The 18,231-nt window shown below is 44.7% G+C and overlaps 1 protein-coding gene across 2 annotated transcripts; it reads left to right on the forward strand.

The window, feature by feature from the left end:
* Nucleotides 1-4,407: 4,407 nt before the first annotated feature.
* On the forward strand, nucleotides 4,408-17,793 carry LOC138352552 (uncharacterized). Of its 2 annotated transcripts, XM_069305042.1 has the most exons (5): nucleotides 4,436-4,532; nucleotides 16,980-17,021; nucleotides 17,100-17,183; nucleotides 17,264-17,557; nucleotides 17,636-17,793. In XM_069305042.1, the coding sequence occupies exons 2-5, from the start codon at nucleotides 16,980-16,982 to the stop codon at nucleotides 17,747-17,749; spliced, it is 534 nt and encodes a 177-aa protein (XP_069161143.1). In that variant the 5' UTR covers nucleotides 4,436-4,532; the 3' UTR covers nucleotides 17,750-17,793. The 2 variants fall into 2 exon arrangements, with proteins under 2 accessions (XP_069161144.1, XP_069161143.1); XM_069305043.1 differs by lacking the exon at nucleotides 17,100-17,183 and having other exon boundaries at nucleotides 4,408-4,532.
* The last annotated feature ends 438 nt before the right edge of the window (nucleotides 17,794-18,231 follow it).

Here is an 18,231-nt window from a genome sequence, read left to right on the forward strand (position 1 = left end):
CCTAAAGCCACTATTACGCAAAGCGTTTCGGGCAGGAAAAAAAACACTACTGACTAAAGCTTAAAACTAATGGGTAAAAAGAAAAAAATGCGTTGAGTACAAATAAAAATAGAGGTAAAAGAGGGGGGAACATTGTTGAAAAAAACAGCACAAATACAATTACAAATTATTACAGAAAATTACATTAAAACAGCGTTGATTTGAAAAAAAAAATAAAAAAAAAACATACATGGGTTGACAATAGAAGGGTAAGGTAGGTTACAGGGAATTTATTAGGTATAGCTTCGTTTTTAACTTAAACTGGTTGGGAGAGGTACTGTCTTTAACTTGGTTGGGAAGGTCATTCCACATTCTGGGCCCCTTGATTTGTAGAGCATTTCTGGTTTGATTAAGTCGTACTCTAGGAATATCAAAACTGTATTTATTTCTGGTGTGGTGCTCATGGGTTCTGTTACAACCTTCTATGAAGCTTTTGAGATCAGGATTGGCATTACAGTTTAGCGTTTTGTATATGTATAATACACATGAGAGAATGTGCAGTGACTTAATGTCTAACATATTCAGGGATTTGAGTAGGGGTACCGAGTGATGTCTGGGGCCGGAATTGGATATTGTCCTAATAGCAGCTTTGTGTTGAGTAATTAGAGGACGTAAGTGATTTTGGGTAGTAGAGCCCCAAGCACAAATACCATAGTTGAGATATGGATAGATAAGGGAGTAATAGAGAGTCACCAGGGCAGGGCGTGGTACATAATATCTGATCTTAGAAAGAATGCCCACCGTTTTTGAAACTTTTTTTGATATGTTTAGAATGTGTCCCTGGAAATTCAGCTTGTGGTCAATGAGAATGCCAAGGAATTTGCCATCTAATTTGTTACAAATTTGGGTATTGTTTATTTTGAGATTTATTTGATTAGAGGATTTATTGCCAAACAGAATATAGAAAGTTTTGTTAATGTTAAGGGTGAGTTTGTTGGCAGTTAGCCACAGATGGACTTTATTTAGCTCAGTATTTACTGTGGCATTTAGAGCAAGGGGATCAGGACTGGAGTAAATGAAGGTTGTGTCGTCAGCAAATAGGATTGGTTTGAGGTGTTGGGAGGCATTTGGAAGGTCATTAATGTAGATGAGAAAGAGGAGAGGGCCAAGTATGCTGCCCTGGGGAACACCAATGTTGATGGGTAGGGTGGGAGAAATTGTATTATTCACAGAAACACATTGGAGCCTGTCAGTAAGGTAGGATTTGAGGTATTGTAGGGAGTGTCCTCTGACACCATAATGATGTAATTTAAGAAGAAGGTTTTGGTGGTTGACAGTATCGAAAGCTTTACGCAGGTCCACAAATAACCCAACAGGGAACTCATTTTTATCAAGAGCTGTATGAATCGAGTTAAGCATACTAATAAGTGCATCGTTAGTGCTTTTTTTGGGCCTGAAGCCATATTGGCAAGGGCTAAGTATATTGAGTTTGGCTAGATATGAGTAAAGCTGCTTATAGATTAGTTTTTCAAAATTTTTTGACAAGTTTGGCAGGATTGATATAGGTCTGTAGTTGTTAACATCTGTGAGATCACCACATTTGTGGACAGGCGTTACTTTCGCTTTTTTTAGAATATCTGGAAAGGTTTGGAGTTCAAGTGACTTGTTGAAGAGCAAAGCAATAGCAGGGGCTAAAGATCTGGAGGCTTTTTTGTAGATTAAAGTTGGTATCTCCTCAAGGGCACCAGACTTGGTTTTAAGGGAAAGGATTATCTCATTGACGTCAATGGAATTAATAGGCTTTAGGTACAGAGACTGGGGATAGTTCCCTGTAAGATAGTCCTTAATGTCAGTACTGGAAGATGGAATATCATTAGCAAGGGATGAACCAATGGAAGAGAAGAACCTATTGAACTCAATAGCAGAATCAGAGGCTGAAAGCTGACCATCGTTATTAGACAGGAGAGTCGGTTTGTTATTTAAAGACTTCTTTGATCCCAATATTTGTGAAATTGTTCTCCATGTTTGTTTAATGTTGTTCTTTATTTGGGTAAATTTATCTTCGTAGTATTTAGTTTTGGCTCGTCTAATTATCTTAGATAGCAATAATGAGTAATTCTTTGAGAATTCTTTGGAGACAATTCCTAACCTATACTTTTTCTCAAGGTCATGTTTTTTATTAATAGATTTAAGTATTCCCTTTGTAAGCCAGGGCTTGTTAAGCCTTTTGGTTGTGACTTGTTTTGTAAGCATAGGACAGTGGGTATTATAAAGGCTAAGAGTTTTTTGAAGAAAAGATTGAACTGCTAGGTTGATGTCCTCTATGTTACCTAACTCGGACTCCCAGTTGACATTATCAGTAGCAGTTATAAAATTGTCTATAGCAGTTTCATTGTGTAGTCTAAAACGTATCTCTCTTGACTCAAGAGGTGGTTTGCTGATGTTAGTTAAGAGAAATGTGGGGTAATGGTCTGTAGTGCTATCGGTGATTATACCTGAAGTAAGCGGAGAGGTTATATTTGTCCAGATGTGATCTAGAGTCGTGGCAGTGCTATCAGTGATTCTAGTAGGTCTAGTGATAAAGGGTATGAGGAAGCAGGAATTCATACAGTTGAGGAAGCTAACAGCAGTAGGGTGTTCTGGCTCGCAGAGGTCAATATTAAAGTCCCCTGCGATAATTAGGTGGTTTTTGTTCAGTCTGTTATCAAGTATTAGATTTCTAAGGTTTGAGTTGAATTCGGACACATCAGTGTTAGGAATTCTATAAACTGCACCCACAGACAGGATAGACTCGGCACCCTTGACTCTGAAGCTGGCGAAGATATACTCCCCATAGCAGTCTCTAGTTCTAATTTCTTTTAAGCATGTTAGTTCTTGGTGGTAGTAAAGAGCAGTGCCACCACCTCTCTGAAGTTGACGACAGTTGTGGATTGCTGAGTAGTTAGGCATGTTAAAGAGTTGAGTAGTATCATCTTTCAACGATGTTTCAGTAAGTATAATAAAAGAGAATTTGTTGTCAATAGCTTCAATCAAGGCACTAACATCATCGAAGTGTTTACCTAGGGATCTAACGTTCAAATTGATTACAGAGATATTGTGATTATGAGTTAATACATTGTTTACATCATGTGCTGCAAAATATCTGCAATTTAGATCATTAAAGTGATTATTGTCATAGATAGTGGATAAGAGGTTAAGTTCTGGGTCTATACTTGACTGCATAAAAAAAGCTGATTGCAGGAAAAACAAGAAAAACAAAAAGAAAAAATGTACACAATACTGTACCAAACAAACACAAAAGGGGCTTACAGGGGTACAATGGAGTAAGGGAGTATGGCTAGGCTAGGAAACCTAGGGAATGAATGAGATTAAAGAAAAAAACATATAAACATGGACTATACAAAACACAAGATATAGATATACAAAACAAAAAAATAAACAAGACTAAGCAATACAAAAAAATTTGAGCAAAAATGAAAAATGAGGTAGATTGCTTACAGGTACTCTCAGGTACACTGTAAGTAACAAATAGACAGAAAATATATATCAATATAGAAAAGAATGTCACAATACAATAAGATAAGCAATTACATGAACAGATGAAAAACAAATCTGCTGTAAAATAGGAATTATAGCAAAACACAATATAATAATATAACAATACAATAAGAGCTTACAAAGTATTGAGTCTGCTAAATTAGAGAATAATTATGGCAAGACACAACAATAAATGCAAGTAAACAAAGAATTGAAACAATTAGAGGTAGAATTAAGGTCACTAGATAGCCATGGAGGATTCACAAGTTAGGCGGAGAGAACAAAAAATCAGTAGAGACTGTCAAGATGAATATATAAAAAAATTTGACAAATGATAATTGTAAAGTAAAATAATCTTAAAGATAATAAATTTTATTAAGCTTAGTTTTAACTTATAATTAGTATGAACTTAATTAAAAGAACAAAAATGAGATCAATAATTGATTTCAATAAATGACATAGATCAATACAAATAAATTTAAAATATAAATGGAATAGGGTAAGATTAGATTTAAGAGTAAAATTTTACAATGAAACTGAGGTAGATGCTTGCATAAGTGCATGGAGACTTGATGGATTATTTAGGAAATTATATGAATAAGAGAACATCAGGTAAATGGTAAGGCAGAGACAGCACCTTAGACAAAGTTAGATTAAGTTAGGTTAGGCTCAGGCACTGAAAGAGTTATTTTAAGTACTGGCATTGGTCGGGTTCAGGTTTTCAGATATACCACAATCACTTAAGAATTGTAAGGAATTATTGGACATGATAAAAATAAATAAATATTGAGTCTCCGTGAGTCTTCACACCATTTTGTTCCACTGGGAGCGTAGCTGACGGTTCAGTCAATAGATGGCGCTGTCATGGTGGTCTTGGCAGCTTTTGTGGGGAACTGTGTACCTTTCCCCTAAAGTGTTTGGTGTTGAGTCAACGAGGTGCCCGGCCCGCCTTCAACCACAGTCAGTCCACTGTTGTCTGTGTGGTACCTTCTCTCATATTTTAAGTGTTGTTAAAGGTTAGTTTTAAATCAATTGTACATCTGGCCAATTATTTAAGTATATTGTTTACTGAAATAGAAATCCTACTTGGAATTAATTGCTGATTCTATGATGTTAAGTTAGTAATATTTTATTAATGTACTTATTAAGGTAATATAGTAGATTGTTATAAGTATTTTCTTGGTGATTCTAATCTATAGTAAAAATTAAAGTGCTTAAAATGTAATGCATTTTTTAAAATGTAAATTTCTTGAACAGTTAAAAGCCTAGGTCTAGCAAATGTTTATTTTGTAACTTACTTTAACCCTAGTAACATGCTTTCTTTTCACAAATTCCTAAAATTCAATCACTTGTGCAAAACGTAGAACTATGGATTTAAAATGCTTTGCATCGCAGTTAGTTATTAGAGAAATGTAACCTTAAACTTTAATGCAAAGTCTCTACTCCAATAGCAGACTAAATATTCATAATTTCTACAGAGATATTCTGCATTCTTTACTAAATTACTGCCTATATACTTAAATTATCCTTAGTCTTAAGAAAATAATTTGATTAGATTTGCTGAAATTCATTTTGGTTGCCTATAACCTCCAATGAGGACCTAATAAGACGGGCATCTTAATGTCTATTAAACAGATTTTAATTGGCAGTTTCTCTTAACTATATTACTGCACGTTCATAATTTGAGCAATATTTGCAGATCATAGAGTATAATATAAACGCCCTGAAGCACATAGTATTCGACTTGACTAATTTTTAACTATTTGTCTCGCTTTATATTAACTATTAACTAACTTTCTACCATTTGAATAATTTAATTAAAACGATTAAAGGCTGAAGCTGATTACTCTTTTAACATTGCTATTTGATTTAAATATCCCAAATATTTACTATTATGAATAGACTTCTGACGAAACTGCCAGAAATAGTAAGTTGAACTTCCTACTCTATCGGTTAATATCAAATCTAATTTTTAAACTTTGATAATCTTCACTTTAAGGACTCCTATACTTCCTCCTTCCCAACAATCTTTTAATATATTGACAGGCTTCATAAACCTTAAGTTTCCCATAAAATTTTCACAAATTCTTAGTCTTGCATTGTTTGAACTAGTGAGGAAATATTCGGTGCAGTAACTTCAGTTCTGTTTAGATTTCAGAGTATATCTGAATGCTCTGATCATGGTACCCCCTCCCCATCCTGCCTGTTGTCGAGAGGGGGCTTGGTAGGCGGCTGCCGGAGGGTAATGCTCCATGGGTCGGTCCCATCCTTTTGAAGCCTTGTGCTCCTGCTGCTGTCTTCTCCAATTGTGTCGAATCTTTTACTTTTCCTACCCCCGCTCAGCTCGTTGCGGCCGTGAGGAAAGGGGGGGGGGCTTAGTGGTCGCCTGCTGGAGTGTGATACTCCTTGGGACAGTCCTCTGTCCTTTTGTAGCCTTGTGCTCCTGCTGCTGTCCTCTCCAATTGTGCTGAACACCTTTTCCTTTTGTTTCGTTTTTTTCCCCCCTTTTCTCCTATCTGCTTGCCGTTTCCTGCCGACCTTTTGTTTTTGTTATTCCTTTGGACTTTTATTTTGACATCCGGGTGCTTGGGGAGGCTTACTCTTGCACCCGTAGAACTGTAGTACCCAACGTCGAGAGCGAGGGGAATTTTTTATTGTCGCTCCCCCTTTCGTCACTGAACCTGATCTCGACGGACTGTCGGTTCTTAAGGTGGCGTTTGTGGGGCGCATACTCACGACGCACCCCTGGGAGGCCCCAGCATGATCGGCGATAGCTTCTTGTTGGGTGTCTGCATCTAATTGTGGCTCCATGATGGGTGTGGGGGCACATTCGTGAATGAATATTACTTTTCGTAGCGATGAAAAATCCAGTTTCAACTGTTTCTGCTCTACCTTCTCAGGCTCGTGCGGTGGGCGACAAAGCCCCAGAGTCCGTCCGTGTTGGAAGACCGGGCTCTATACCTCCACTGCATTAGGCCCCAACCTTGCTCCTCCTTTAACCTCTGACTCCTCCCCTCCCTTCTCTGTGGTTGGGTCGAGTCCCAGGCCCCCAGTGGTGACTACCTCGTCCCCTGGCGCAGCTTCGTCTGTCATTGTGACTACTGCGCTTTTTACCCCCGTGACCTCTGGGGGTTCTCGCCGCCGATCCCACCACGGCTGCACTCGCACGATCCCTTCCCGTAATGGTACTTTCGACGTCTTGTTTGGTCCTGCTACGCGAGCTAAATACTTTGATCTCCACCATCTGGATTCTACTCCTCCTGACGACTTCTCCCTCCATAAACACCTTGTTGATTCAGTAGATGCCTTTTACTTTTAACTCTACCAGTTACAGTACGTGTGTCGTCGCTGCAACTTCTCGGGATGCAGCTACTCGCTTAGCAGCTTTGTCCTGCATTGGCGAGACCCCTGTCTGGGTCTCCAAGAACGTTCGGTTAAATGCCAGTGTTGGCACTGTTGTCGTCCCACACTATGTATCAACTGGTGTTCGGGACCTCAAAGATTGCCAGGAGGATATTAAACATATCCTAAACGCCCAAGGCCATTCTGTCCTCTAGGTGGACACGTTTACTCGACCCCCTCGTGGTCATCGCCGTCAGCCCCTTCGAGTTATAAAAATCATCTTTGATAGTAGGGCCCTTCCACCCTCTGTTATTCTTGCTGGTGCCAGATGCTCCGTTCAAGAGTACATTCCCTCTCTTAGACTATGCAATAAGTGTTGGAAGTTCGGGCACGGTGTCCTCAAATGCACCAGTACTGTGTATCTGTGCCCCTTGTGTGGGGACGATAGTCATTCTAAGTCAGAGTGCGCTTCTCTCCAGGCTCGCTGCCTCAATTGCGGTAAAGGGCCCCCCCTACTTTCTCACGTTCGTGTATGCACTACAAACTCGAGGAAGCCGTCCTGAACTTGAAGCACCGTGATCGTCTGTCTTTTTCCTGAAGCGAGACGCAAAGTTCGTCGTCTCGCCCCTTTCGCGGGCGCCTCGACCTACGCTCGCGTGTTGCGTTCGACCTTTCTTCGTCCTTCCCGTCTTCCTCAGTCTCGCAACCATTTCCAGGCCTTAAACCCGGCCACACCCACCACCGCCTCCCCTATTCCTTTACCTCCTGTCCCAGATGGTCTCCCTCCCGGTTCTCCATCTGGGATTTCCCCCCCTTCCAACCCAGTCCGCCATGTCTCCTTTGTCTTCCCCATCTCCCCCACTTTCTTCCCGACCCTCCCCCCCCCCTCCTCCAGTCTCTTGATCCGCCACGCCACCTGTCGGTCCAGGCTGATATCCATCATCCTCCCAGCGACCTTCGTGTTTGCTCTCGTTCCTCTTCTCCTGCTGAGACCATTGAGTCTGTCGCCCGGTACGTTGTTACTGGAACGCCTGTCTCAGTCAGAAACGTAAGCCTGGATCTTCTCCTTCTTCCTCTCCGGCAGGTAAGATGGTTTCGCTTTCTTCCTCACCCCCTCCCTCTGACTGTCACTACATCCCCCTCCCATTTCCGTAGTTGAACCCCCTGTCTCTGATATGGAGGTTTCTTCCGCCCCCGATTCCCTCTGTTGCTGCCCTTCGTGAGGTGCACTCCCTGCTTTCTGCCCCCCCCCCCTCCTCAAACTGTCCTTGCCTGCCCCTCTGTTGTCTCCTCATCCTCTGGACCTCGTCAGTCCGCCTCTGGTCTGTTCTCTCGCTCCCTTCCCTCTCTCCTTACTAAGCTTACCCATGGCCCCCTAACCCTGATTTTTGCGACCCTGCTCCTGATCCAGACCCTGCTCCTGAGGTTTTTTAATACTGTTCCTCTTTACCTTTATTTCTAGTTCTCTGTTGGTGTCCCTTCTCTTTGATAATGTCTATTCCTCGGTGGAATATTCGTAGATTTTATGCCAACTTCCATGAACTCCAACTTCTCATTACACAGTTTACACCACTTTGTGTTTGTCTCCAGGAACCCATGCTTGGTGCTCGTCCTCGTCACTTTCGTGGTTATTCCTTTCATTCTGCCCCCCCCCCCTCAGCTCTTGCTGGGGCCCATAACTCTTGCTCTCTTAATTCGTTCTGATATTCCCTTCGTCCCCCTACTTCTTCCGTCCCCTATCCATTGCTCTGCTGCTCGTGTTTTTGTAAGTAAATGGTATACAGTTTGTTCCATTTATCTCTCTCCAAATGTCCCTCTTTCCCTTCCTGATCTTAAGCACCTCCTGGACTCCTTGCCAGAGCCGGTGCTCCTTTTGGGTGATTTAAACTGTCTACATCCCTCTAGGGTGATGTTCTGACAAACACCCGAGGCTGTCTTCTCGAACCGTTCGTCCTCGCTTCATCTCTATCTCTTCTGAATTCTGGTGAGCCCACTCGTGGAGACTCTCTAACTCGCACCCTTTCCTGTCTTGATCTTTCTCTGCTCGTCGTCCCTCTACTTAGATTTCGGGTGGCTGGTTCTTGATGACCTCCACAAGTGATCATTTTCCCATCCTCGTTTCCTTTTTCTCTTTACACCCTTCCCCTTTCCTTCCCTCGGTGGCAGTTTGCCAAGGATGACTGGTGTCTATTCACCCTCCGTGCTACTCTCTGACCTCTCCTCTTCCTCGCGCCCTCCTCCTTTTTTGACACTGTCTTCAACGCTGCCCTCAGCTCTATCCCTCGCTCTTCCTCCCGGGTCACACTGAAGTGTGTTCCCTAGTGGAATGCGGACTGTGCTGGGGCTGTCGGCTGTAAGCGTGCAGCCTGGAAACAAACCCACCGCCGGCAGACAGCCGTTTCTTTCATTCTGTTTCGGAAGGAAACTGCGGTGGCCCGTAGGACCATCCGTACTGCTAAATGAGAGAGTTGGAAATCTTGTGTCTCCACCATTACGTCCGCTACTCCTCTACCGCAGATTTGGAAGAAGATCCGCAAGATTGCGGGCAAGTTCGTTCCAGATGTCTCGCCGGTTCTCCACCTCTGTTAGACTCTTGTGGGGGGGATCCAGTGCAGGTCGCTGCCGAACTGGGTTCCCACTTTTCTTCTGCTAGCTCTGGTTCTCGTCTTCCTCAATCCTTCCTTTTCCGTAAGCCTGTTCTTGAATCTTCTTCTCTAGATTTCCACACTCGTCTCTGCCTTCCCTATAACGATCCTTTCTCTTTCTGAACTTCAGTCTGCCCTGACCCTCTGCGGATCTACGGCAGCGGGCTCGGATGACGTTCATTATGAGAAGCTTCGCCATCTCCCTCAGTGCATGTTTCAGTATTTACTGATTCTGTGTAACCAGGTCTGGCAGTCGTTGTCCATCCCTGAGGACTGGCTCTATGCCATTGTACTCCCTATTCGGAAACCAGGGTCTCTCGGTACGTCCCTTAAGGACTTCTGCTCTATTGCTCTAAAGAGTTGTGTTTGCAAGCTGTTTGAGCGTATGGTAAATGTCCGTCTGATGTGGTTCTTGGAACACCATCACCACTTTTCTCCTTCTCAATTTGATTTTCGCAAGTGCCGCAGCACGACTAATGTCCTGGTGAACTTGGAGGTCTATATTCGTACCGCTTTTACTGCGAAGACCTCCGTTGTTGCTGTCCTTTTTGACCTGGAAAAGGCTTATGACACGACTTGGAGATGCCATATTCTGTCGCAACTTCGTTCTGTTGGCCTTCGTGGTAATGTCCCTCTCTTCCTTCAAATCTTTCTCTCTCCTCGTACCTTTCGAGTCAGGCTTGATGCCACTCTCTCTGCCTCTTTTCGGCAATACGAAGGTGTGCCCCAGGCTAGTGTTCTGAACACTACTTTTTCTGGTTGCCCTCAATGGTCTTCTTTCCTCTCTTCCTTCAGGTGTCTTCTCCGCTCTCTATGTTGATGATCTTACCCTTTGCTGTCGAGGTGATGATTCGCCTCTCCTTCAATGGCGGTTTAACTTGCGATTGATGCCGTGTCATCTTGGGACACCAATCGTGGCTTAAAGTTCTCTACTACTAAGACTTGTGCCATGATTTTTACTCGGAAGCGGATCGTTCTTCGTCCCTCTGTGACTTTATGGTCATCCCCTTGAGTACAAAGATTCCGCGAAGCTTTTGGGGTTATTCTTTGACACTCGTTTGTCTCGGTCGCCCCATGTCTCTTGCCTCCGCGTGGAATGCTCTATGGCCCTTAACCTCTTAAGGCTATTTACCTACTTAAGCCTACTTAAAGGTTTTGTCCCATACTTCTTGGGGAGCGGATAGGCGCACGCTCCTCTATTTGCGTTCCTCTCTCGTCCTGTCTAAGCTTGATTATGGTTGCCCTGCATACTCTTCTGCTTCTCCTTCTACTCTTCGCCATCTTGATCCTTTGCACCATACTGGGTTGCGCCTCGGCTCTGGTGCTTCTCGTTCCACTCCTACCCTCAGTTTGTACGCTGACACTGACTTTGTCTCTCCAGGATCGCCGCTATTGCTACGGTCTTCGCTATCTAGTGCGATCCTTACAGCATCCTCACACTCGCCTCTATTGTGCTTTGATTTTTACCCCTCCTATAGTTCCTGTTCCTCTTCACCACCTTCCTCTTTCTGTCCGTTTGTCTCGCTTACAAGATTCTCTTTCGGTTCGTCTTGCTAATGCTTCGCCTCGTATTGTTCCCTCCTTGCCCCCGTGGAGGGTCCCGCCTTCCCAAATTTTGTACTTCTCTAACCCGCATCACTAAAGCTTTTACCACCCATACAGTTCTGAACGCCTCTTGAGCACTTTTCTTCCCACGCCGTTCCCATCTTCACCGACGGGTCAAAGTCTGCTGACGGTGTGGGCTACTCGGTTGTTTTTCCTGACGACACTTATAAGTGTCGCCTTCCTCCTGAGGCTAGCATCTTCACAGCAGAACTCTATGCTATTCTCTATGCTCTTCGTCTCATGCTTTCCTGGGGGCAGTCCTCCTTCATGGTAGTAGTTGACTCTCGTATTGCCCTCATGGCTTTTAAGGTCCTTTAATCCAGTCCACACTGTGGTCATAGATTCAACATTGGCCGTTTCTTATCTCCAGTAAATTTAAGTCGGAAGCATTTTGCTGGATTCTCAGCCATGTTGGTCTCTCTTTAAATGAGCGTGCGGATACTGCCGCTAAGGAAGCTATTCGCACTTGTCCCATCTCCCATAAAGGCGTTTCTTATTCAGACTTTTACCCAGTTATTCATGCCTCCATCCTTGACCGTTGGCAGCATTGTTAGTCTTCTGTTCTTGGTAATAAACTGCGTACTCTTAAGAGTCGTGTGTCCCAGTGGCCTTCCTCCTGCCACCGTAACCGACAGTGGGAAACGGCTCTGGCTAGGTTACGTATTGGCCATACCCGTTTACCTCACGGTCACTTAATGAAGCGCCGCCCTGCTCCTTATTGTCCAAATTGCATTGTCCCTCTTACGGTAGTACATATCCATGTTGAATGACCTGACTTCCAGGATGAGCGTATGTCTTGTTTTATAACTGTCCCCCGCGGTCGCTTGTCCCTCGATAGAATTCTTGGCGACTCTGATACTTTTGATATCGTTCACCTTATGCATTTTTTTTTCTCGTATTGGCATTCTTAGTGATATTTAGCGCCTTCTGATTATCCCGCACATTTGATGGTGCTACATAGCCTTCCCGGTTTGATGCCTTCTATTGATAATTACATGCTTTTACTTTTCCTAGTTTAATTTTTTCTTCCCTTCCCCCCCCCCTCTCTTCTATTCTTTCCAATTCACATCCTGTCGGCCTTTTGCCAGTCTTGATTATTCTTTTGGACCTCTTTATGTTTAGACGCCAGGTGTTTGAACAGGCATACTCTCACCCGTACAACTATCGGTACCACAATGTCGGGAGCAAGGGGACACGTTTATTATCGATTATTCTTTCATCACTGAACCCCCAATCTCTACGGACTGACGGTTCTTAAGGTGGCGTTTGTGAACGGTATACTCGCGACGCACCCCTAGGAGGCACCGGCAAAATATCTCTTGGGGTGTCTTATCCTCTGACTCCATGGTGGGAAGGGGGGGGGGACATTGGTGAAAAGTCTTCATTCTTGTTTTCATGCCGATGACTACTGTTCCTCTTATGACTTTTCGGGCTCGTGGGGTGGGCGACCAACCCCCCGAGTAGAGCCCTGTTTAAAGACGGGGCTCTGTAACCCATGCTACACTGTGAGACCTGACCTTGCTGCTCCTCCTGATGCCTATGCTTCCCTCCCTCCTGTGGTTGGTTTCATCCCTAAGCCCCCTCTGGTATCTACCCCGTCCCCTGGCCCGGCTTGGTCTCTCAATATAACTACTACACCTTTTAATACTTGGAGGTTCTCGACGCCGTCTCACCGTGGTCGCACTCACACGATCCCTTCTCATACTAATGCATACCACCGTTGTTTGGTCCTACTTCATGGGCTAAATAATGATGCCTCCAGTTGGGTTCTGCACCTCCAAGATTTCTCCCTCTATAAAAACTTTGTTGATTAAGTTGATGCCTGTTAAATTAACCCCACTGGTTTTGGTACAAATGTCTTCGCTGCTTCTCGGGATACAGCTACCCGCTTAGCCGCATTGTCCTGCGATGGAGACTACTCTTTGGATCTCCATAAAACTGTTAAGTGCCAGTGTTGACACTGTTCTCCTCCCGCATCATGCTGCAACTGGTGTTTGGGATCTGACTGCCATGAGGCATCCTAGAGGACCAAGATCATTCTGTTCTCCAGGTGGAAGTTTTCACTAGATCCCCTCGCGGCTGTCACCGTCTGCCGCTTCGGGTTGTGAAGATTTCTTGTTATGGTCGTACACTGTGTTCCTCATTCTACCTCTAGGGACACGCAGAAGTGTGTTCCTTAGTGAAATGTCGAATGTGCTCGGGCTGTCTGCTGTAACCGTTCAGCTTGGACACTGCCGCCGGCAGATTCTTTTATTTCGGAAGGAGTGCAGTGGACCATCTGTACGGTTAAGTGTTGGCAGTCTTGCGTTGCCACCATTATGTCCGAAAATCACCTGTTGCAGATCTTGAAGCGCATTCACAAGATAGTGGGTAACTTCGTTCACTATGTCTAGCCGGTTCTTCACCTCCGTGGTACTCCTGTGTTGGACCCGGTGCAGGTTGCGGCCGAACTGGGTTCCCACTTTTCATGTTGGCTCTGGTTCTCATCTTCGTCCTTCCTTCTTAATCCTGTTCTTGAATCTCGTCTTTTAGATTTCCGTACCCATCTCGGCCTTCCCTATAACGATCCATTCTCTCTGAACTTCAATCTGCTCTGGCCCTCTGTGGTTCTACGGCAGCGGGCTCTGATGGCATTCATTAAATGCTTTGCAATCTCCCTTTGTGCACGTCTAGGTATGAGTCTGTATAACCGGGTCTGGGAGTCGTCGTCAGTCCGAAGACTGGTTCGATGCTGATGTCCTCTCTGTTCGGAAACCAGGGTTTCTCGTGACATGCCCTCAGGGCTTCTGACCTATTGCCCTCAAGAATTGTCTGCAAACTCTTGAACGTATGGTTAACGTTAATTTTATGTGGTTCTTAGAACACTACACCACCTCCCCTTCTCAATTTGGCTTTTCGTAAATGCCTCGGCACAACAGATGTGCTGGTGAACTTGCTCTATATTCAGGTTTTGCTGCGATGACCTCCGTTGTTGCCGTATTTTTAGACCTGGAAAAGGCTTATGTCCAGGCGGTGTCTTATCATATTCTCTCCCAACTTCGTTCTCTTGTCCTTCGTGGTAATCTCCCTCTCTTCCTCCAAAGCTTCCTCTCTCGTCGTGCCTTTAGTGAGGCTTGGGGCCACACTCTTCCTCTTTTTCGGCAATGCAAGGGTGTTACGGCCCTCTCGGGACGCAACGGGGTCCTTACTCTGATGTTGTTAGAGGAAGTTATATCCGACCCCAAGCCAGCAGTGGCTTTCAAGGGATGCGATCCGTGACGCAAGTAACTTAAAGGGGAAGGGAAATAAAGGCAAAAACTTAATATAATATAATGTCCGTCACCAATAAATAATATATAAAACGGTTACACAAGGGGGGGGTATTAACACTATACAAGGGGATTAATCCATAATCGTTGTCTTCTGCTGAAGACGCTGGTGCCACAACTCTCGGTGCTGAGTCCTTGGTGCTTCTTCGTGGCCACACAACGAAATATCCAAAGAAGTTGAGCCTACCCTGGCCACAGGTCAGCCAAAACACAGGTCCACTGGGGGCACCGTCGTGGAGGCCGTCAACCACACGTCCATCTGGTCTGCTGGCAGGTTCTGAGCCTCCAAGGCTGGTACAGCCACTCCACGAACGATATAAGGGGTATGCCCTAGACAGGAGTCTCGTGTGATATCACAAATCACCCTTCTGTCCTCAATACCCCAGTGGATGATCGTCTCCAACAGTCGGTCCCGGGTAAATCCTTTTACTGCCACTCCACTGGCAAGAACACACCACAGTGTTCTTCCGGGGGGGACGACGTCACAACAGCTGCAGCAAGGTTCAAGGTATGGAGACTGGCTGCCTCGGGTAGACTGACTCCACTTCCATCACAGCAGTCCCAGGTCGGCTCTGTAAGCAGACACGTCATCAATAACTGGGACACTAAAACACCTCACTTACAGGCTCGGGCACAAACACCTGACGTATCCAGTCCATAGATGGCGCTGTCGTCGGAGCACCACCTCACCAGAGGTCAGCAGCGGCTGTGTTGAGCGCTGAACCAGACTGGAAACTGGCCCTCGTAGCTAGTACACGGCATCCTCACCAGGTGTCGTCGTCGTTTGGCGGGGTTTTTCGGGAGCTGACTCACAGATGGCGTGGTCGTTACTACTCCGTGCTCGGACGCTGGATCCGGGTTCGTAACAAAGGGTGTGCCCCAAGTTAGTGTTCTGAGCACTATAAATTTTTTTTTTATACTTGCCTTCAGTGGTCTTCTTTCCTCTTCCTTCTTGCGTCTTCTTGGCTTTGTCGACGAACTTGCCCTCTGTTGTCGGGGGTGATCATTCGCCTCTTTGTGTACAGGAATTCCGTTAAGCTTTTGGGGTTAATCTTTGAAACTCGATTGTCTTGGTCACCCCATAACTTTTACCCGAGTTGAATGCTCTAAGGCCCTTAACATCCTAAAGGGTTTTGTGCCGTACTTCGGGAGCAGATAAGCGCACGCTCCTCTTTACATTCCTTTCTCGTACTGTCAAAACTAATTATGGTTACCCTGCTTACTCTTCTGCCTCTTCTAATTTTCAACCATGATGCTTTGCACCATAATGGTTTGTACCTCTGCTCTGGTGCCTTTCGTTAGACTCCCGCCCCCAGCTTGTATATTGAAAATGGCTTCCTATCTCTTCAGGACCGCTGTGATCACTTGTCTTCGATATCATGTGTGGTCCTTGCAACATCCTTACCCTCGCCTCTGTCGTTCTTTGACTCTTATCCCGCCTGTAGCTCCTGTTCCTCTTCACTGCCTCTTTCTGTCCGGTTGTCTTAAAAGATTCTCTTTAAATTCGTATTACCGATGCTTCTCCTCGTATTGTTCTGTCCTTTCCCTTTGGAGGGTCCCCCTTCCGAAATTTTGTTTATCCCTTGCCCGTATTACTAAAGCTCTTACGCCTCCTGCAGTTCTCGAACACCTTTTCATTGAACACACTTCTTCCCACTCCCACTCCATTTCCATTTTCAGCGATGGGTCTAAGTCTGCAGACGGTGTTGGCTACTGTTTTCCTGACCACACTTGTGTCGCCTACCTCCGGAGACTAGCATCTTCACTGCAGAACTTTATGCTATTCTCTCTGCTTTTAGAGTCTGGCTTTGTCATTGTCAATCTTCCTTGTGATTGTTGACTCTGGTAGTGCCCTCATGGCTCTTGGATCCTTTAATCCTGTCCATCCAGTGGTCGTACAGATTCAGCATTGGCTGTTTCTTATACACAGTAAATTTAAGTAGGATGGGTTTCGCTAGGTTCCCAGCCATATTGGTGTTGCTTGAGCGTGTGGTCGCTTGTGTGCAGCTTCCCTGGCTGCAGCCAGGGAAGCTGTCTGCTCTGGTCCCATCTCCCATAAAGGTATTCCTTATTTAGACTTTAAGCCAGTTATTCATTCCTCCATCCTTAACGTTGGCAGGATCATCCTACCACCATGACTGGTGGTGGGAAAACGACTCTGCGAGGTTGTGTATTGGCCATACGCACTTAGCTCACGGTTGTTTAATGGGGCACTACTCTGCTCCTTGTTGTCCAAATTGTATTGTCCCTCTTATGGTTATGCATGTCCTTATTGAATGTCTTGGCTTCCAGGACGAGCGTATCTTACGTTCTGACCATCCCTCGCGGTCGCTTGTCCCTGTATTAGAGTTCCTGGCGAATCTAAAACTTTTGATGTTGTTCGCCTTGTGCGTTTCAGTTCTCGAATTGGCATCCTTTGTGATATTTAGCACCTTCTGATTATTCTGCACATTTGATGGTGCTGCATAGCCTTCCCGGTTTGGTGCCTTTTGATAATTCTTTGATCGTGGTAGCTAATAACTCTTCTGACTTCTAATTACACACTGCCTTTTCTTCCATACAGATGGCGATATTTGCTCTACTCTTCCTCGGTTGTATCGCCCAGGTAATTACCATTTTTACACTATACTCTTGCAAATATTAAACGCAATTTTGAAAGAAGCTAAAAATTGCACTCTAACAGATCCAGGGTCAGGCGTACCAACCTTACGGCACCCACGCGCCCCTGCCAGTCGTCACCCCCACAACCTCCACCGTCACCACTGAGGTTGGTAACCATGGTACTACCCTTCTCAACCAACCTGTTATTTATACTTCACTAATTGGTAATGGTGTATAATATTCCAGACTACCTTGACCCACACTCTGCGGGAGACTACAACCTCTGACGTCTGGGTTACTGAGCAGACGGCGATTACCCTGACAGTCACCCAGACAACCACCCAATGGGAGTTTGTTCCCCAGCAGCCACAGACGGTGACCTCTGTGATAAGGGTCACCTCCACACCGGTAGTGTTAGTGACGGCTACAGTGGGGGTCTACCCAGTGAGCACAATGGTCTCCGTCTACAGTCAGTTTGTTACCACAACAGATACTGTTAAATACTGGCAGACCATCACCCATGTGGCTGTCACTCACGAGGTAACTATGTAGTCTTGAACTTGTGGAAGTGTTCATTAACTTTATTACACAAACGTCAATAATGTTTGTATTTTGCAGATCCAGACGGTCCCTGTGGTATCTACACAAGAACTCGTGCAGGATATAGTAACTACCGTCACCCAAATAGTAACTACTACGGTTACTTCCACCACCGCCAGATACTATGCTTAATTTATTGTACTTGTCTTGCCTGAAATAAAAACTTGATAAAACGATCAATTTTAATTACAATTTTAATGATCTAATATTTATCGTGCAACAATGGAAAGAAATCTTGAGCAGTTCTTTGTATACCATAGTTGCGCTGAAGACGTTTACTACGGAATGCTCCCTGGTTACACGGGTCTCTACGCAAGAAGGAACTATTTATGGTGAAAACGCTATCTTGTTTTATATTTCATTAGTAGACCTGTGACTTTTTTCTAAATATGCTTGTTAGTATATAAACTACCCCTTTGCATAGCGGAAGTGATTAACAATGAAATTGCATTAAAAACTTATTTCTGCTGCCTGCTATAGGTCTTTATAAAAAGAATCTACCAGTGAACGTTCTGGGTAGCCCAGGTGACGTCTTGGACGAACGTGACTTGGGCACAGTATCGAAAAGTTTTCGACACGGGCAGAAATACAAAGCCACGTTCCCAATTTTTTTT

The sequence above is a fragment of the Procambarus clarkii genome, chromosome 54, assembly GCF_040958095.1.
Source record: "Procambarus clarkii isolate CNS0578487 chromosome 54, FALCON_Pclarkii_2.0, whole genome shotgun sequence".
In the NCBI taxonomy this organism is placed as follows: Eukaryota; Metazoa; Arthropoda; class Malacostraca; order Decapoda; family Cambaridae; genus Procambarus; species Procambarus clarkii.

Excerpts from the sequence above, each read along its gene's own strand:
- LOC138352552 (XM_069305042.1), top strand. The coding sequence starts at position 16,980 with ATGGCGATATTTGCTCTACTCTTCCTCGGTTGTATCGCCCAG. Across the intron at positions 17,022-17,099 it reads TCCTCGGTTGTATCGCCCAG|ATCCAGGGTCAGGCGTACCA; the intron begins GTAATTACCATT and ends GCACTCTAACAG. Across the intron at positions 17,558-17,635 it reads ATGTGGCTGTCACTCACGAG|ATCCAGACGGTCCCTGTGGT; the intron begins GTAACTATGTAG and ends TGTATTTTGCAG.